At 40.3% G+C, this 18597-nt stretch overlaps 1 protein-coding gene across 28 annotated transcripts in view; it reads left to right on the plus strand.

Annotated features, from left to right (window-relative positions):
* DOCK9 (dedicator of cytokinesis 9) overlaps nucleotides 1-18597 on the plus strand; it is a 248544-nt gene that overhangs the window by 161297 nt on the left and 68650 nt on the right. For all 28 annotated transcript variants that reach the window (XM_084880234.1, XM_084880236.1, XM_084880241.1 and 25 more), the window contains exons 10-23: nucleotides 2077-2151; nucleotides 3671-3811; nucleotides 4087-4290; nucleotides 4668-4790; nucleotides 8542-8624; nucleotides 9233-9355; nucleotides 12681-12760; nucleotides 12847-13034; nucleotides 13169-13234; nucleotides 14424-14516; nucleotides 15595-15718; nucleotides 16065-16186; nucleotides 17101-17187; nucleotides 17574-17663. In XM_084880234.1, coding sequence (XP_084736360.1) covers nucleotides 2077-2151; nucleotides 3671-3811; nucleotides 4087-4290; nucleotides 4668-4790; nucleotides 8542-8624; nucleotides 9233-9355; nucleotides 12681-12760; nucleotides 12847-13034; nucleotides 13169-13234; nucleotides 14424-14516; nucleotides 15595-15718; nucleotides 16065-16186; nucleotides 17101-17187; nucleotides 17574-17663 — 1599 coding nt within the window. The remainder of the gene's footprint in view (nucleotides 1-2076; nucleotides 2152-3670; nucleotides 3812-4086; nucleotides 4291-4667; nucleotides 4791-8541; nucleotides 8625-9232; nucleotides 9356-12680; nucleotides 12761-12846; nucleotides 13035-13168; nucleotides 13235-14423; nucleotides 14517-15594; nucleotides 15719-16064; nucleotides 16187-17100; nucleotides 17188-17573; nucleotides 17664-18597) is intronic.

Raw genomic sequence — 18597 nt, forward strand, 5'->3', positions numbered from 1 at the left:
AATGCCCCTCAACCCCCAGGAGCCTGAAGCTCTCATAGATGGCATCCAGGTGAACTTCGTTGTGGTGGGAGACTTGAGCCATCATCTTGTTCAGTATTTTTGCTCAGAAATGAAAATGGAGTCCAAGAAGGCAAGGTGGCTGCTCAAGTTCAGACCACCAGTTAATGACTGAATCACAGCTAGAGTCTAGTCTCTTAGTATTCTGGTGGTTATTTCATTTTGCTAGACCTATAGATAGTTCATTAAATAGTAATAATAGAACTTGGGTCATTGCTAAGAACCTGTCATAACAGCTCAATGTTATGACAAAGGCAATGCTCAATTTCTCATTAGCTGTGATTAGAAATGTATTAATAGACCTCATTCAGCCACCAGCAGGGAGGATGAGATACCCTCTCCACTGTGGCTGTCACTGACCCCTCCCCTGCTGAGGTGTGACGATGTGACTTGTGGTTTTTGCAGAAAGGAGCACATGAGAGAGGACATCCTATTCTGACTCTGTAGATTTGTAGACTTAACCATTGAGATTCAGAATAACAAGAAGAACAGGATATAGATTAGAGGCACCAGGTGTGAGAAATAATGTGCCTGGAGATGACGTGGGTCTTGTGGATATGTTAGAGGCTTCTTTCTGTTTCCATTCCCACTTCTGTGGCCCCCATGTCTGCCACCATATGTCTCAATGGCCTCTTCTCCACGTCTGTGATTCCAGCCTTCATCCCTACCTTGTGCTCAAGTTTCATCTCTAGCTGTCTGCTGGGTGTTTCCAGTTGGAAATCCCAGATACATCTCTGAACTCTGAATTCATCACCTTCTCCACAGACTTGCTCTTCCTCTTGAATTATCTGTCTTAGTTACTGGCTTCTCAAGCCAGGAACGTGGAGTTGGTTATGGGCCTTGCTATGCACCTGAGGGGGCGGTTGTGATAACCCAGGAAAGACCCTGTGGGCCTCCTGGTCTTTCCCTTTTGAATCCATTTCCTCAGCCCTGCCCGAGTGATGCTTCTGAAATGCAGAACTGGTGATTTTATTCCTTTGCTTAAAATATTGTGGGATTTATTTGGATTTTGAATGGACTCTCCAGTCCTTAACATACAATTCCCCAACTCAGTTTTCTTTACTTTTTCCATTATGCCCAAGCATTCAATCACAACAAATGGTTTGGTAACTGCTCAGGTACGACTTGCACCTTTGCACCTGCAGTATCTCCTCCTAGAATGCTCTTCTGTCTTTTCCTACCCAAGTGTCCTGGTCCTTCAAGATGGTCTTCCTCGGGGAGCTTTTTCCCGCCTGCCTCCTCCTGGTCCAGGTTAGCTTTCACTGTCCCTTATGCTCTTTGGCCATTTTTGTTGCCTATGTATAGCCTGTCTTTCCAGCTAGTGTTTGTTAGTGGCAGGGACTTTGTTTCCTTCATATTTGTGTCCCTAATACCTGGTAACATAATAGGCGCTCAATAAATATTTATGTAATGAATCAACAATGCCCCCTCCCTGACACAAACACCTGTGGCTGTCCTTCAGTATCTGCCATGGTGTTCTCTACCCTGCCATTCAAAACACATCCCTTTCTCTTCCGTTGCGTGTACCCTTGGTCATAAGTGGGCCCTAAATTTTTCTGCCATCCGGGCTCATTTCCACAGACAGTATCCATCTATCCGCCTTGTGCATCCTCTTCATTCAGCCTGAAATGTTGTTGTTCTCCTTTCTGCTATCTAAATTCCTCCCCACATTCAAAGCCCGGCCCTTGTTCAACTACGTTATGAAGGTTTTCTTGATAGGAATGCTTAATTATTGTCTTTTGCTTTCTTTGTGTTGTTTTTGGCTCTCCATTTGATTGTCAGCTTCATAAGGTCCAGGATCAGGTATTGACCCCCCTTCACTCCCCATCCTCCATCCCCCACCACCACACACACACTCACAGTGTGCTCTATCCTTGTTCCTTGACAGGCAGATTCTCCAAGCTGAGGGCAGAGTCGTCTGACAGCGTGGCGCTTCAGGAGGGGTAGCTTTCAAACATACTGTAAGAAAAGGGCTATTTTTAAATGTAATTTATATTTTTTTGTTTATCTTGTTATCAGAGTACCCGAGAAGCAGAAATCAAACTGAAAAGCGAAAGCCGAGTTAAGCTTTTTTACTTGGACCCGGATGCCCAGGTAGGAACTGATTCACTGTTTAAAATTTAAAACTAAGTTTGGGAAATAAAGCCTTTGACAGGTTCTTTGTTTATTTGTTCATTTTGGATTGACAAGCAATATAACAACAATATATAAAATTCAAGGGGAAAAGGAAAAAATAAAAACAGGCTGTAATCTCATTGTGTAGTCCACCCATTGTGAATATCTGATATTCAATTGATTGTTAAAAATTGAGAGTTATCCAAAGACATTCTGAGGTCCACAAAGGTCATATAATTTACCCCATAAAAGTAATAGTCGGAAAAGAACAAGCATCACTACAGATGCCCAGTAGACAGTGATATTTCCTGACTTGCTCAAGCTCTACCCCAAGTACAAGCCTTATAGTGCATGTGGTCTACATCTGTGTCCCAGCAAAATCCAAGGCCGGGAGTGGCGAGGACCGCAGAGTGGCCCACAATAGGGTGGCTCCGAGGGGACAATGGTTCTGCAGTATTTCCTTCTATATTTCCCCCTCTTCATTGATAGTCTTCTTTATAGAACTTTCCCCACTTGCCTTTAATAATAAATGTTTTTCTGTGTTTCTTCACAGGCTTCATAATCATATATATTTTGACAATATTTTACTTGTTGTGACAAAGTATACATAACATGAAATTTACCATTTTAACCCTTTTTAAATGTGCAACTTAGGGTTAAGAGCATTTACAATGCTATGCAACTGTCACCACTATCCTTTTCCAGAACTTTTTCATCATCCCAAACAGAAACTCTTTATCAGTTAAACCAGTGGTCTGCAAACTGCAGCTCGCGAGCCACATGCTGCTTGCCGCTCTGTTGACTATTGAGTTTGCCGACCACTGACCTAGACTCTCGATTCCAATAATTACAGGCTGTTGTTCCTTTTGATTAAGCCCTTATCCCAGTGATCAGCAAACTCATTAGTCAACAGAGCGGCAAACTGTGGCTCCCAAGCCACATGTGGCTCACAAGCCGCAGTTTGCCGACCGCTGAGTTAAACAATAACTCCCCCGTGCCTCCTTCCCCTCACCCTTAGTAACCTCAATTTTACCTTCTGTCTTTGTGAATTTGCCTATTTCAGGAACTTGATTTATGTGAAATCATACAATATTTATCCTTCTGTGTCTGACTTATTCCACGTAGCCTAATGTTTTCATGATCCACCAATGTTGTAGATTGTGTCATAATTTTATTCTTTTTATGGTTGAATGCTATTTCATTGTATGTATATATGTATAGATGACATTTTGTTTATCCATTCATCTGTTGAAGGACCCTGAGTTGCTCATAACCATAATTTTTAAACTCTGCATAATAATCCATCAAGTAGATATACCATCATTTTTTTACCATTTTTATAAAGTGTATAAACTTACAAAATAGTAACACTATTGTGAGTAAGGGTGCATATGGCTTTTCCATATGGCAGTTTCTTTAGGGTACAATTATTATGGGATTTTTTTTTAACATGAGCACAATGTATTTATATGTTTGCTTTTTTTTTTTTTTTTTAAAGAAGCTTGATTTACCATCAGCTGAGCCAGAAGTGAAGCCATTTGAAGAGAAATTTGGAAAAAGAATTCTTGTCAAGTGCAATGATCTATCTTTCAATTTGCAATGCTGTGTTGCCGAAAATGAAGAAGGACCCACTACAAATGTAATTTTTAAAAAATATTTCCTAAAGAAACAGAAGTTTCAGTTGTTCCCATTGCAGTGCAGACATGAAATTCTAGTTCTTGGTATCAAGGAGGTACAATGTTTAGGTCAGGATATGGGGGCTTATTTAGCCTGTGGGGACAGGGTGTTTGTCACAAAGGATGGGGATCGGGGCTGTTTCTCTTTAGCGGAAATTTATAGCCACAATCATAAATAAGTCCAGTAATTTCTTCTTTGAGCCTCAGCGATCGTCTGGCTTGTTTTGTTTTTGTTCAGGTGGAGCCTTTCTTTGTCACTCTATCCCTGTTTGACATAAGGGACAACCGGAAGATTTCGGCCGATTTCCACGTGGACCTGAACCATTTCTCCGTGAGGCAGATGCTGGCCGCCCCGTCCGCCGCTCTGATGAATGGCAGCGGGCAGAGCTCGCCCACCCTCCCGGACGTTCTCCACGAAGCTGCCATGCAGTATCCAAAGCAGGTGGGGACCTGAGCCCAGCAGTCAGGATGCCAACCCATAGCTGGCACGTGCTATGTAAACACCTAGTCTTCGTAATGCTAATTGGGGAAAGGTTGTTGATTATATTAATAGCTTATCGGGTTCGATAGTAAAAAGACAGCCTGAGAGGAGGATTTCCCATTTCTTTTTTCTAAAGTTTCTGCTACTTGCCTCCCGCACCAAAAGCCTATTTGAGCAGATGATGAACCATCGATCAGTTAACCAGTTTGGCACAGGGTGCTTCTTAGTAGCTAAACAGTTTCGCCCTTCTTTGCTGCTTTAGAACCTTTTAATATTCAAGGGATTTGTTTAATGTGGCTGTGAATTCCACTTACTGAAAAAAATGTTTTGTCCCCTAGGGAATATTCTCAGTCACGTGTCCTCATCCAGATATATTCCTCGTGGCTAGAATCGAAAAGGTCCTCCAGGGGAGCATCACGCACGTCGCAGAGCCATACATGAAAGGTTCCGACTCTTCTAAGGTAGGGAGGGGTGGCTTGTATGCCTTGTGAAGTTAAATAGCGATTAGGGGAAAAAAGGCTTTCCAGTGAAGTAGAGATGCTTAAAGAAGTCAAAGTTAAATCATATTTATATTTCAAAAGATGTAGACTTCTGTACATAGGTTTACTCTTATATTTAACTTTAGGTATTCAATTATCAATGAAAAGTAGTCCTATGTGTAAATAAAATGCTTCATTTGGCTCATCTATCCTAACATCATCAAATAATTTGCAGAGGAATGATCAGTTTAGTAGTAAGTTTTCTGTCATTATAAAGTTCATATATTATATTCAAACTAGAGGCCTGGTCTATGAATTCGTGCATGGGTGGGGTCCCTTGGCCTGGCCCATGGTCAAGGCTGATGCATGGGGTTGGGAGGGAAGAGCAGGCTGCTGGGGGAAGCTAACCAACAGCCAATTCTACGAGGAATTGGGCTCCCTCCTCCCTCCTACTGGGCCAAGGTTCGGGTAAACCAGATTTGGGGCTGTCAGGGCCCCAGCAGCTAGGTCTGGGTCAGTGCACATCATAGCTACCAGCCAGTCGTTCTGGTCATTCAGTTTTAATGGTTTTGTGTGTGTGTGTGTGTGTGTGTGTGTGTGTGTGTGTGTATATATATATATATATATATATATATATATATATATATATATATAGTTTATCTCACTTATTGATGTCTCTCAAGTTCTGTAATTATATTTGGGTCCATATATACTTAAAAATGAGGTGAGACTGGGAGATAGTCTGGCTCAGGTGTTGTGGCCAGTAGGATGGTGGTTCAGGTCTACTTGTGTTTTGTCAAGTGGGGCAGGGTTGTGGTGGCAGAGGTAGTGCAACCTTAGGTCAAAGAAGGAAGAGAAACAAGAAGATACATACATGTTTGGTGTATGTGCAAAGTACTGTTTATTTCCTGAGAATATGTAGATGTGAACATACCATAGACTTATTGATTATTAGAAGTCATCTAGTCCAAGACCTCCTTTCATATTCAGAAAACTGAGCTTTCCAAAGGCTTAGTTACCCCTTAGTGTCACACAGCTAGAATGGCCAAAGGACACTTGATTGTCACGTGCTTGCACTCTGAGCTACTGGTTAGAGTAAGCTGTCAAGTGCTGTCCTGCCAGTTTTACGGTATTTTTATTTTAAAAATGTTTTATACATTGCCATTTGAAGATTGCCCTGATATACTAACCAATAACTGGTCAGCAGGAGGAGGGGACACCCAGAGGATCCAACAGGTTTTGCTGAGCTGATTTAGTTTCCTCTCCCCCTCTCTGTGGTCATCCATACCTCACAAGTGTGTCCACCAGAATGCAGGATGGCCCTCTAAGAACAGGTTCTAGGAGTCAGACACGTAAGTGCTGAGCACCTAACTAGCCTGGACAGTTTGGACAAATCATGTCACCTCTCTGAGCCCCAGATATTTAATCTGGATGTAGTTGAAGGATATGTTGCTCCCTGCCCATACCTTCCTCTCAGGGATAGTGCTAGGATCAAACAGATAATTTAAAGACAGTGCTAATATGGATTCCACAAACCACTGGCCCATGTAGGACCTTGTTATCACTTATTACAGCCCCAGTCAAGTAAAAGCCCATTTTCTAGGTGCATTGCTTCAGACAGCATGTGTTTCTGGCTGATAAAGGCTGAGTAAAGATTGGTCTCTAGAGAGAAGCTGTTTTATTTTTTAAATCAAATTTGCAAAAATGAGGATGAGAACTCTTTTAGCTCTATGATACTTTGATTAATAATCAGTGAAGGCCCAAGATAAGATCTATTCCCCTGACTGTGCATACAACACATTTCCAAGGCCAAAATGCACCAACCTTGCTACTCTGTCTGCCACATGCATGGTTTGAAACGTGGCTGCTCATGTTGGTGCAAAAATCACAGCATGATGGGCTGGATGTTACACTCCACACTCTCCCCAGTGTGCATTGAGCATCTGCTGACATCTGCTGTTTCTTCAGCACTTCCAATGTAAAGCTTCGCTACGTGCACATTGTTCCATTTAGTTACACTTCTGAGGTAGTAAATTAAAGCAAAGATTAACATTCAACCATCTTACATCTGAATTGAAGGTTTGGCAGAGAGATGACAGAGGGATGATTTTTCTCTGTATGTAAAAATTGTCTCTTCATGTTTTCTAATATGGTGTAGAACATCTTTTGGAGTAAATTTTTGTTTTAGAGAACATTTTTATGAGAAGTCTCTATAGGCCCATCATGAACGGATTTTAAAGAAAGGAAAGAAGGAAGGAGGGAGGGATGGGAGGAAAGAAAGAAAGAAAGAAAGAAAGAAAGAAAGAAAGGAAGGAAGGAAGGAAGGAAGGAAGGAAGGAAGGAAGGAAGGAAGGAAGGAAGGAAGAAAGAAAAGAAAAGAAAGAAAGAAAAGAAAAGAAAGGAAGGAAGGAAGAAGGGAAGGAGAGAGGGAGGGAGGGAGGGAGGGAGGGAGGGAGGGAGGAAGGGAGGGAGGAAGGAAGGAAGGAAGGAAGGAAGGAAGGAAGGAAGGAAGGAAGGAAGGAAGGAAGGAAGGAGGAAGATAAACAAACAAACCCAAAGGGAAATATGAATTTCTCACTCTGACTTTCACTACATTATGATCCATTTGCACCTTTGAGAAGTCTGAGCACTAAGTCCTCATTCACTGCAGGGAAAAGTGAAATTTACTTGAAGTCTTGTGTTTTAGCTTTAAGTTTTATACAGATGTTGCATTTTACTCCACAATATAGTCATTATTGTTAATCCGAAAAATAATAGTTTCTCCCCAAATTGCCGCCCTGGAAAGTAGGCCATTTTACCCTGTGACTGTGTCCCCCTGAGTCCCCACATGAATACACCCCATTGAAGAAGAAAGGGAGGGCCTAGTTGAGCTTCTGACATCTGTTCGAATCAAGATGTGTTTTCCAGTTCACTCATGAAGGCAGCAATCTCCACAGCATGATTATGATAGAATCACAGTGTTTTGTAATGAGAAGTACAAACTAAACCCTTCATTTTGAAGGTGTGGAAAGTGGAACCTAGAGAGGTGTAATAGCCTATAGATTCAAACAGCTGGTTTCATTTTGACTTAGAGACAGACAGCTCTATTATTCTCCTGGGCCTTCTAGATGAGTGCTTCTCAAACCCAGTTCCACTGCACACAGGTCACCAGAGGTCTGGTCAGATGCAGGTTCTGACTCAGGAGGCCTGGGGCAGGGCCTGGGGCTCTGCATTCCTCACAGCTTCCCCCTGGTGCTGATGACACACTGGTTCGAAGGAACTAGATTATTTTTTCTAAACTTGGTTTGTCTTGGATGTACTTAACTAACGTAAAAAGCCCTTCAACACATCACTCTGAATGAATCAGACTTTGCATTGGTAACAATGCAATAGCCCAGAACAAGCACATTTGGGAAAATAAAGTGTCATCTGCTTTAGCCATGGGGTATAGTTGATTGATAGACCTGCCATGTGTACATAAGCTAAAAGCAAATCTGCTTCACTGTGTACTATAGGGTTAATCAGTTAATCCACAAAAAGCCAAAAATAGTTATTAGAAAGTGAAAATAGCAGAATTTATACTCAGAAAGCAAAAATATAAAATTAAAAACCTTGCCCTAATAAGTCAACACCTATAGGGTTTTAATAATGAATATTTATCCCCAAGTTATGGGATTCTGCACAAGCTCTTTAGATGATAATTCTTCTGTCACTGGGATTTGGCATCTCATGGCTTTATTCTGATGTCTTCAAGGTTGCTCAGAAGGTGCTGAAGAATGCCAAACAGGCATGCCAAAGACTCGGACAGTACAGGATGCCATTTGCTTGGGCAGCAAGGTAAGGGGAACATCTTTTATACCTTTCATACAGATGGAGATAGATAGATAGATAGATAGATAGATAGATAGATAGATAGATAGATGAGTTATAGATTGACCAACCTATTCTCTTTATTGCCCAGAGAGGAATAGGATTTAAATGTGTAAAGTTAAAAAGTAAGTAAGCCCTGTATCTGAATAATCATTTATTAGAGTCACAGAAAAGAAAGATGCTGGTTGGAGGGTAGCTGTGTGGAATTGGCAGGATGAGCAGGATGTGTGATGCAGAGATGGTATTCTGGGTTCCAGCCCCGTTTCTCCAGCTGGGCATGGGTGACTGCATGTGCGGTCTGCCAGTCCTCTTTATTTTTCGATCTCTGCTTCTTAAGAACTCGACTGTGTATGTTGTTTCCGAAGCATAGGCCATTTGCTGGAAATGTTTTCTATGTAAATTGAGTTAGTTTTGTTCATCCTTATAAATATCTTCCTTGTTTTTAGGTAATGAGATTTCTCTTGGCTACAGTCAATGGAATAATAATTAGTCTTCACATAGAAACCAGAGTTAAGTCGTGGGTTTATTTTGGTCTTTTGGAAACTCAGTTTGGAAGTGTTGTTTTGCTATTTCAGGACATTGTTTAGGGATACATCTGGAAACCTTGACAAGAATGCCAGATTCTCTGCTCTCTACAAGCAAGACAGCAATAAGCTCTCCAATGACGACATGCTCAAGTTGTTGGCGGACTTTCGGAAGTGAGTCTCCAGGCCTTGCTTATTTCCACTTCTAAGAACTAGAAGTTGTTTGGTGGGGAGGGAGGAAGCAGGAGCAGTCTTTTAAATCTCTCCACTCAAACACCCCAGGGCATGTTGAGTGAGCATGGAACTTTATCTCCAGTGCTTGGGAAGGAAGAGAGTGTTTAAAATTTGTAGAGTAACCTACTTGATTTGAATTCTGTAAAGGATGTCATTGGTGGTTCTGTTACAGGTGGGTTGAGGGTAGAGATGAACCTGGGGAAGGAGGCAGTTGAGGAACCTTTGCAAGAAGTGGGAGGGGTTTCAGCAAAGTCACTACAAGTGGAAACAGGAAGAATGAAACTAATTCAAGTTATGTCAGAGAGGCCCAATTACTGGGTCTTAGTTTCCTGATTGGGCAGTAGGGTGGAAGGAGAAAAAAATGGTTGGTAGTCTCAGATAAATGAATCCAGGTTTCTGACTTACACAGTGGAGTGCTCCTGGTACTATTAATTGAATGGGTGATTTGTGTGTGTGTGTAGGGGAGGGGGTGTGGGTAGGGAGGGGGGAATAACTTGCATAGTACTTATTGTTTATAGTTATAAATGCTTTATATCTATTAATGAGTGTGTTAGTTTCCTATAGCTGCCATAACAAACTACCACAAACTGGGTGACTTAAAACAGTGGAAGTTTGTTCTCCTAAGTCTGCAAGCCAGAGTCCAAAATGAAGGTGTTGGCAGGGCCCACTCCCTCTGAGTTCTCCAGGGATGGATCCTTCCTCATTTCTTCCAACCTCTTGTAGCCCCAGGCATTCCTTGGCTTGTGGCAGCATAACTCCAAACTCTGCCCCTGTCTTCACATGGCTGTCTTCCTGTGTGTCTGTATCAATGTCCTTCCTCTTACAGCAATACGTCATATTGGCACACCCTAGTGACCCCGTCTTCACTTGATTACATCTGCAAATACCCCATTTCCAAATAAGGCCACATTCACAGATACTAGGGTTAGGATTTAAACATATCTTTTTTGGGAATACAACTCAGCCCATAACAATGTGATAGAGAGAGGCTGGGTAATGGTAGAAGTCAGTCTGGCTGAGAATCTGAGAAGTTCATTTCTGAACTTATAAAAACTGATTTCCTTTGCTGGGCATCTTTTGGCCATAAATTTTTTGACGGAAGGCAGGATGTGTGAAAAATTATTGAGTCACCTTCCTGACAGTTATATCTGAGGACTTCCAGGAGTTGTTCGTTTAAACTCAGTTGTATACAAAAGACAAGTAGAAATGAGGAGGAACCATGAGACAATGTGATTCTGCATGTTGGAGCTGCTGATGGGCACAGATGAATATGCTCAACATAGCCTGTAATCAAAGGAAGCAAGAATGTAGAACTGTTCAGGAACTCTGTTTCTGGTGAACAATAACACGACAAGTTACATGTGAGGCTGCTTAATAGATTACAGTTATGTCTGAGGAATCTTAAAAACAGGAGTTAGGAACTTTTAAAAAATGAGGACAAAACCAAATGCTGCATCTGTCGACCAGTGAACTTTGATGTTTCTTGGCAGTATCCAAAAGAAATTATTAAACAGGTGGCTTATGAAGAACCACCAAACTGTTCTGTTTTCTAGGAACAAGTCATGTTATGTCAAACTAGTCATTCTAATCACATTTCTGCTTCTCTCTTTAATTGGGCTGCTAAGCTGGTCCAACAGGGATGCAAAGCCTTTGACAAGTACATATTCCAAGATGTCCCATGAGCAAGTCAGAGAAGTGTAGTACACCTGAGTGGACAGATGTGCAACTGCTGGAGTAACCAGATGCCAGGAATAGGCTAGTGTCAGTCTGGTGATGAACATCGAGAGGGTTGAGAGGAACCTGTTCATGGCAATATTCTGTGCAGTATCTTCATCAATGACTTTTATAAGAGACTATAATATGCTGGTGAAATGTCTTCGCAACATGAAGCCATTAGGAATATCCAATACATTAGATGTTATTACCTGGATTTAGGAGGGTTTTGATAAACTAGAAATGCCTCAAATATATAAAGAAATGAAATTTCATCAAGATAAAAATCAAATCCTTTTCTGAGTCCCAAAAACTTAATTGTATAAATCAGAATGGAGAGATGTGGCATGATAGTAAAGCATGTGAACAAAGATTTAGGGATTTTTAGGTGGTTGTAAATTTCATTTGAATCACTAGGTGTGGGTACCTAAAAGTAATAGCATCAATAGATGGGTGTATTGTTCAAAACCTGGCTGGGTTGTACAGTTGGTTAGAGCGTCATCCCAATATACCAAGTTTGCAGGTTTAATTCCCTGTCAGGGAGCATACAAGAATAAACCAATGAGTACATGGATGGGTGGAACAATGACTCAGTGTTTCTCTCCTTCTCTTTCTCTGCTTTCCTCTCTCTCTCTCTCTCTCTCTCTCCCTCCCTCTCTCAAAATCAATCAATAAAAAATAAGTAAAAACAGATAGCTACCCTCACTGCTCAGGCCATTATGCAAGTCTGGGTGCAACAATATAAATGGGACCTTCTTCTAGGAGATAATTGGCATTGGAGGAAGGTGCAGAAAAGCCGAGAATGGAAGACTTCCGAAAGCTGTTTCTAGATGGTTGAAAGGTGTTCCACAGGAAAGCATAACTAAGCCCCTTGATGAGAGGAAGTTTCAGAGAGGTGACTTCCCCATGCTATGCGGAAGAGCAGTCTGAGTGCTGAAAGTATCCTGTCACTAGGAAGGGTGGAGCAGTGGCAGTGCTTGTCAGGCACATTGTAGAGGAGACTCTTATAATGGATTGAGTCAAACCAAGTACAGACACCATATATTTCATTGAGTACCTGCTTGGTACCCAGTGTTTTGCTAGACACTAGTGATTAAGATGACTTCTGGTTCTGAATTTTCAGGATTCTAACTGAGTGAAGAATGTATGGTGAGTTTGGAATGGTTCAGGAAAACTTTAACATTTTGCTCATGTTCTTAACTTGACTTTTGCTGTCCAATTCAGTAGCCACTACCACATGTGGCTGTTTAGCACTTGAAATATAGTAACTCCGAACTGAAATGTGCTGTAATGGAAATACACATCTGATTTTGAATAATATGAATGCACTTTCTATAGTGATTTTATATTTAAATATAATAATTTGGACATAATGGGTTAAATAAATATATTCTTAAAACTAATTTTACCTGTTTCTTTTTTAAATGTGCTTACTAGAAAGTTTAAAACTACGTTTGTGGCTTGCATTATATTTCTCTAGGAAGTGCTCTCTATAATTTAGGTTTTAGAGCTCATCTAACTTATAAATGTTTGATTTTTCTCTTGTCTGTAGACCCGAGAAGATGGCTAAGCTCCCAGTGATATTGGGCAATCTAGACATTACAATCGATAATGTTTCCTCAGACTTTCCCAGTAAGTGTAAGTTCTGTGTAATAAACAGACAAAATGTTGGTGGTTTTTTTTTTTTACTTCAATTTGTTTGTTTTTATTTTTTTCAGATTATGTCAATTCATCCTACATTCCCACAAAACAATTTGAAACCTGTACTAAAACTCCAATCATGTTTGAAGTAGAGGAATTTGTGCCCTGCCTACCAAAATACACTCAACCGTACACCACCTATAATAACCACCTTTATGTTTATCCCAAATACTTGAAATATGACAGTCAGAAGTCTTTTGCCAAGGTGAGTGTAAAGAAGGAGGTTTCATTTTTGGTGTCAAATTCTCTTGGGTTTTGGCTTCTCCTGTTCTTTTATAAATATTCATATATCCTGGCTTTTTGTCCCCTTCTTTCCTTTTTCCTTTAAATATGCTGCAGGCCAGAAATATTGCTATTTGCATTGAATTCAAAGATTCAGATGAGGAAGACTCTCAGCCTTTGAAGGTTTGTTTTTTTATATATGTTCCCATTTTCCCATTTTTGTAATGCAGTTGCATGATATAGCACAACTAAAGGAATCTGGCACATTTTAATTGACACAAACACAAAAATAACATGACATCACATCATATAACCACACATGCTGAACCTTACAGAATATGGAATAATTGAGTTATTATTCCTAATTCATTATTTCTGTTTTGTTATATATTTTAGGGATGAAAGGTTCTGATGTATGTTCAATACAGTAAACACATTGTGCACCTGCTATGAGCCAGGGATTGTATGGATGTTAAGAATTATATTAGTAACATTGATAATATAAATAGTAATAATAATAGATTGGCATTTATTAAGTGTTTGTTATAATAATAATAACAGTAGTATATTATTGATGCTTATTGAGTACTCATTATATTCTAAGCTCTGCTCTTAGAGCCTTTATAGGTACTAAACTCCTTTAATTCTCATAACAGTCTTTTGAGTTAGGTACTATGAATATCTGCATTTTTAAGATGAGGAGATTAATGCACAGGCTTTAAATAAATGGCTTAGTGTCATACATTAGGGGAACTGGTATTCAAACACAGGCAGTCTGGCTCCAGAGCCCAAATTCTTTACTGAAACTATGAAAATGACTTTGCAAGAAGTGGAGGATTCAGAATTGCAGAGAACAATGTAGTATAGTTTTTGCCCTCAAGAAATTTCGTAGTTTGGTGGGAAAAGACAGTTACAAAAAAAAGCTCCTTGCATATAGAAGGTACTGAAAGGGTTTATTTTACAAAACTGAATAATTAGAACGGAAAAATGCTGAAGGGACACAGAGGAAGGAGTTCACCATTTTCGGAAGGTTGCATGAGAGTTTGCTTGGGGCACTTAGAAGGGAAGATCCCTGGGACAGACGGTTGCATAAGCAGAGGCAGGGCAGTGGGAAAGGGAGCAGTGAGCAAGGTCTGATTCAGAGCCACAGCTCAGAGGGTGGGAGGCTCAGGGGAGGGCTGGGAAGGGAGCTGGAGGGTGAATTGGGCCCAGGACTAAGGGGGCTTGTCCATCTGGAGTTTCACAGGCAGAAGTAAATCCATCAGAGCTGGTTAAACTTATGCTGTGGGAATGCTCTTTACAACACATCTGAGTTTGATTTCTTTCTCTAACAATTGAATGTTGGTGTTTCCCTCGCTAACTCTTATTTCAGTGCATTTATGGCAGACCCGGCGGGCCTGTGTTCACAAGAAGTGCCTTTGCTGCAGTTTTACACCATCATCAAAACCCAGAATTTTATGATGAGGTAAGATTTTCAAGGGAAAACCCAGTTTAACCCATTTTAAGGAAAACTCCAAGTTCTTTGCTTAGTAAAGCAAAAACTCAACGGAAGCTGCATACTATACTGAAAGGACAGTGATAGAACTAAATGTTGAATTATTTATGTTACATAAATTTTTCTAATTAGAGAAGCAATGTATTTATTGTAAAAAATTAAAACTTGGAAAATGCAGATATTGTAGCAAAGAAAAAGTTAAAAATCCCTCCTCTGTCACTACCACAATTAATAACTCTGACATAGTTTCTATCAAATTCATACTTAAGTATAGCTACATCTGTTGGGACTTTCTTATTGTTGGGTTTCCTAATGTAAAATTATATGTAGGTGGTTAAAACTACTAATAAATTCTACTGGTAAATGTTCTACCCTGGTTTGTCACCATGCCTGGCTATGTTAAGTTAATGTAGTGGTTTCTCTCATGTGTTTTCCAATTCCTTCCGGAATTTAAATATTAACTCTTCTAGTTTTGGTCAGTCATGTCTTAGTCTGTTTGTGCTGTTCAATGAAATACCACAGGCTAAATGGCTTATAAATAGCAAATATTTATAGCTTACAGTCCTTGAGGCTGGAAGTCTGAGGTCAGAGTGCCGGCATGGTCAGTGTCGCAGATTTGTCAGGAGTATTCTCGTACGGTGGGAAGGGCTCAGGCGCTCTGTGGGATCTCTTTTATATGAGAGCATTCATCCCATGTAGGTCACACTCATGACCTAGTCACCTCCAAAGGCCCCTGTTAATACCATCACCTTTGGGGTTAGAATTTCAACATGTGAATTTGGGAAGGACTTTTGGGGGAAGGGCTGGGGGAGGGGGGTAGAGGAGAACACACAAACATTCAGCCCATAACAGTATAACATTGCATTGAGGACCCATTTCTTCCTTAGCACAATTTACAGTCTCAGATTTCTTTGACTACAAACGTTATTATTAGTTTGGAGACCAAACGGACCATTAGGCGTTGGGTGACACGTTGTGTGGCTGCTATCACCAAGACATTTTGTTGTTCTGGAATATTAGAGAAGTCATTGCTTTGCTTTCCTTGCAGATTAAAATAGAGTTGCCCACCCAGCTACATGAAAAGCACCACTTGTTGTTCACATTTTTCCACGTCAGCTGTGATAATTCAAGCAAAGGAAGCACAAAGAAGAAGGATGTTGTTGAAACACAAGGTTTGAACTTTCATTATCCCTTTCATTTTTTTTTATATAACTTACAAATTCATTTCTTAGATTTTATTTTTCTATGCATTTGCATTCTTTCGCAAAGGAGTTTTTAGATGATGTTTGTGAAGGTAGCATGCCTGGTTTGTATATGTAAGTTTCTATAAAAGGTAATTTTAGAATTCTAATCCCACAGCAATCAATGGACTACAGAGATTGTATTCAGGGTCTCTTCAGTTTCTTAACCCTGAATGGTATTAACAGTTCTTGAAGATCGGGCAATTTAGTAAGATTGGCTTTCTTTCATCAGTTTTCGTACACTTACAGTGAATCTGTTTGTTCTTTGTTTCAACAGTTGGATATGCCTGGCTTCCTCTTCTGAAAGATGGAAGGGTGGTGACCAATGAGCAGCACGTTCCTGTTTCAGCCAATCTCCCACCTGGCTACCTTGGCTACCAGGAGCTTGGAATGGGCAGGGTATCAGAATTTAAGATTGATTTATCCCATTCCTTCAGAAAACATGAAAGATCAGCTAAAGACTTGGATAAGGAAGAAAATCTCTGCGAACTAGCCATGCTCAAACAAAGATGCATTCTTAGGGTCATGCAAATGATTAGAAATTATCTTCTAACATAATGTAATAAGTCCAGTAAGCAAATATCTCATCCACATGGGAGCTCGTTCTGATTCATTAGTGCCTGAATTGTCTCAGATTCCTCCTGTTGGTTTGTTGGTTTTGCATTTTTTAAGCCATTTTAGATCATGTAGACTTCAGTTTTATAAGATGCTCAGAAAAGGTTTTTATTTCCTTTCATTCTGAATGGCTTTTAATGTTTCTCTGCATTTTAAATAGAGCCAAATGTGGGCTCATATTATGAACAGATAGTTAAAATATTCCAAAATAAGATTAAATCATATAACATTCAATTATGGTTCCTAATCTGAACATGAGAAAAATGAAGGTTTCTGAAATTTAAAAAAAAATAGGCACAAACAAATATTGACCCTTTGGCTGTGCCAGGAGTGCTTACTGTCCTACCCACTTTATCTGGTACCTTATGCCATCACCTTCAGAGTTCTGAGCTGGAGTTTGGCTAAGTCAGTGGCGAAATAGGATGCTTTCCCCTCTCAAATGGACAGTAATCCTGACAGCTGCAACTCAACAGGAAAGATAACTTATAAAATCCAGGAAGAAGAGCATTGTACTCGGGGAAAGAAAGTGGGCGGGAGTTAGTGTTGGTTTCATCCTGCTGTGAGCCAGGCATAGGCATGACTATCCAGTCACCAGAGCCGTTGGAACTTCCGCACCTCACCAGGACCCTCATTCAGGATGGTGATTGAAGCCAAGATCACTCATCTGTTGGGATGTTTTTCCTCCCCATATTTTTCAGCATTGTGGTCCAGAAATTAAATGGGTGGATGGAAGCAAGCCCCTGCTGAAAGTTTCAACCCATCTGGTTTCTACGGTGTATACTCAGGTATGCGCTAGTCCGTTAAAATTAGCAGGGATTGCTCTGTGAATGAGTTAGTATAATTTTTTTGGCAAAACAAAAGTTTAATTGACATGTCCTATGGATATATTTTTACTCTGTAAGTCCTCTTTGAAGAAAGGAAATAGAGATAAGGTGCTCATATGTACTGAAGTAAATGAAAAATACAACTAATCTTTTTTAAACTGTTTTCCTCTTTTGTTAGAGGATCTTTGGAAACATTTTTTTAAATTTGTTTTCATTTTTACCTCTTTGATATTTCATTTTATATGCTCAGTTTTTATAGTCTAAATGAAACATGCATGCTGTAAGATGCAAGTACTTCTATTTCTACTGGAGATATGCTAATAAACTTTCTTTTTTTCCCTTCCCAGGATCAGCATTTGCATAATTTTTTCCAGTACTGTCAGAAAACTGAATCTGGAGCCCAAGCTCTAGGGAATGAACTTGTGAAGTACCTTAAGGTATCAGACGGCTTTCTTAGTCCATGACTTAGGAGTTTATTGGGTTTTCTCTTTGGTGGTGTTCTTAGCTAGATACCCTCACACCAACAGCTTTTGTATGGTTTGAGATAGTGTTAAGAAGGGCACTCAGAGTTGTGCTCCCCTCCCCTTCGTCCTAGTCCCACACATACTTTTCTCAGGCCAGACCTAAAACATACTGTTCCCTGCATAGGAAACCCCTCGCTTACAGAGGCCACCCATGTTGAGTGCTCTCTGGTCTCACAGGGCAGAATCAGACACACAGAAGCAGTTACTGTAGTCTCACCTTTAAGTAACTTCTGGTTCACGGTAGGAGATGACATAAGCTTTGAGACTGCATAGCAGGTGGTTCAAAACAGATAATACATGCCAGCAACCCCAGCTTTGCGCAGGGTCACGGAGACTTCTGCAGTTTTTGCACGTGGGAGCAAGCAGGATTTGTCTAAAGGAGTGCCATCCAGAACATGACTTTAGGGAAGTGTTTCCCAAAGTGTAGTACGCATACCCCCAGGGGTACAGAAAGAGTTTGGTGGGGGTATGCATTGCACTGGAGTTTGGTGGGGATATGCACTGCACCGTGCTTAGCTGCGCCTAATTCTATGTCCTCATGAGTACGAGGGATACTCAGCGTTACGAAAATTATAGAAGGGGTACACATATGTCAAAAGTTTGGGAAACACTGCTCTAGGGGAACATTTTTTGTTTTTATTTTAAAATTTAATTTATTTTATTATTTTATTTTATTTTATTATTTTATTGTTTAAAGCAGTGGTTCTCAACCTTTCTAATGCCGGAACCCTTTAATACAGTTCCTCATGGTTGGGGTTCACCACAATATGAGGAACTATATTAAAGGGTTATGGCATTAGAAAGATTGAGAACCACTGGTTTAATGTATTACAAATAGTAGTACATA

This window comes from Pipistrellus hanaki (assembly GCF_964339955.1).
Source record: "Pipistrellus hanaki genome assembly, chromosome: 3".
In the NCBI taxonomy this organism is placed as follows: Eukaryota; Metazoa; Chordata; class Mammalia; order Chiroptera; family Vespertilionidae; genus Pipistrellus; species Pipistrellus hanaki.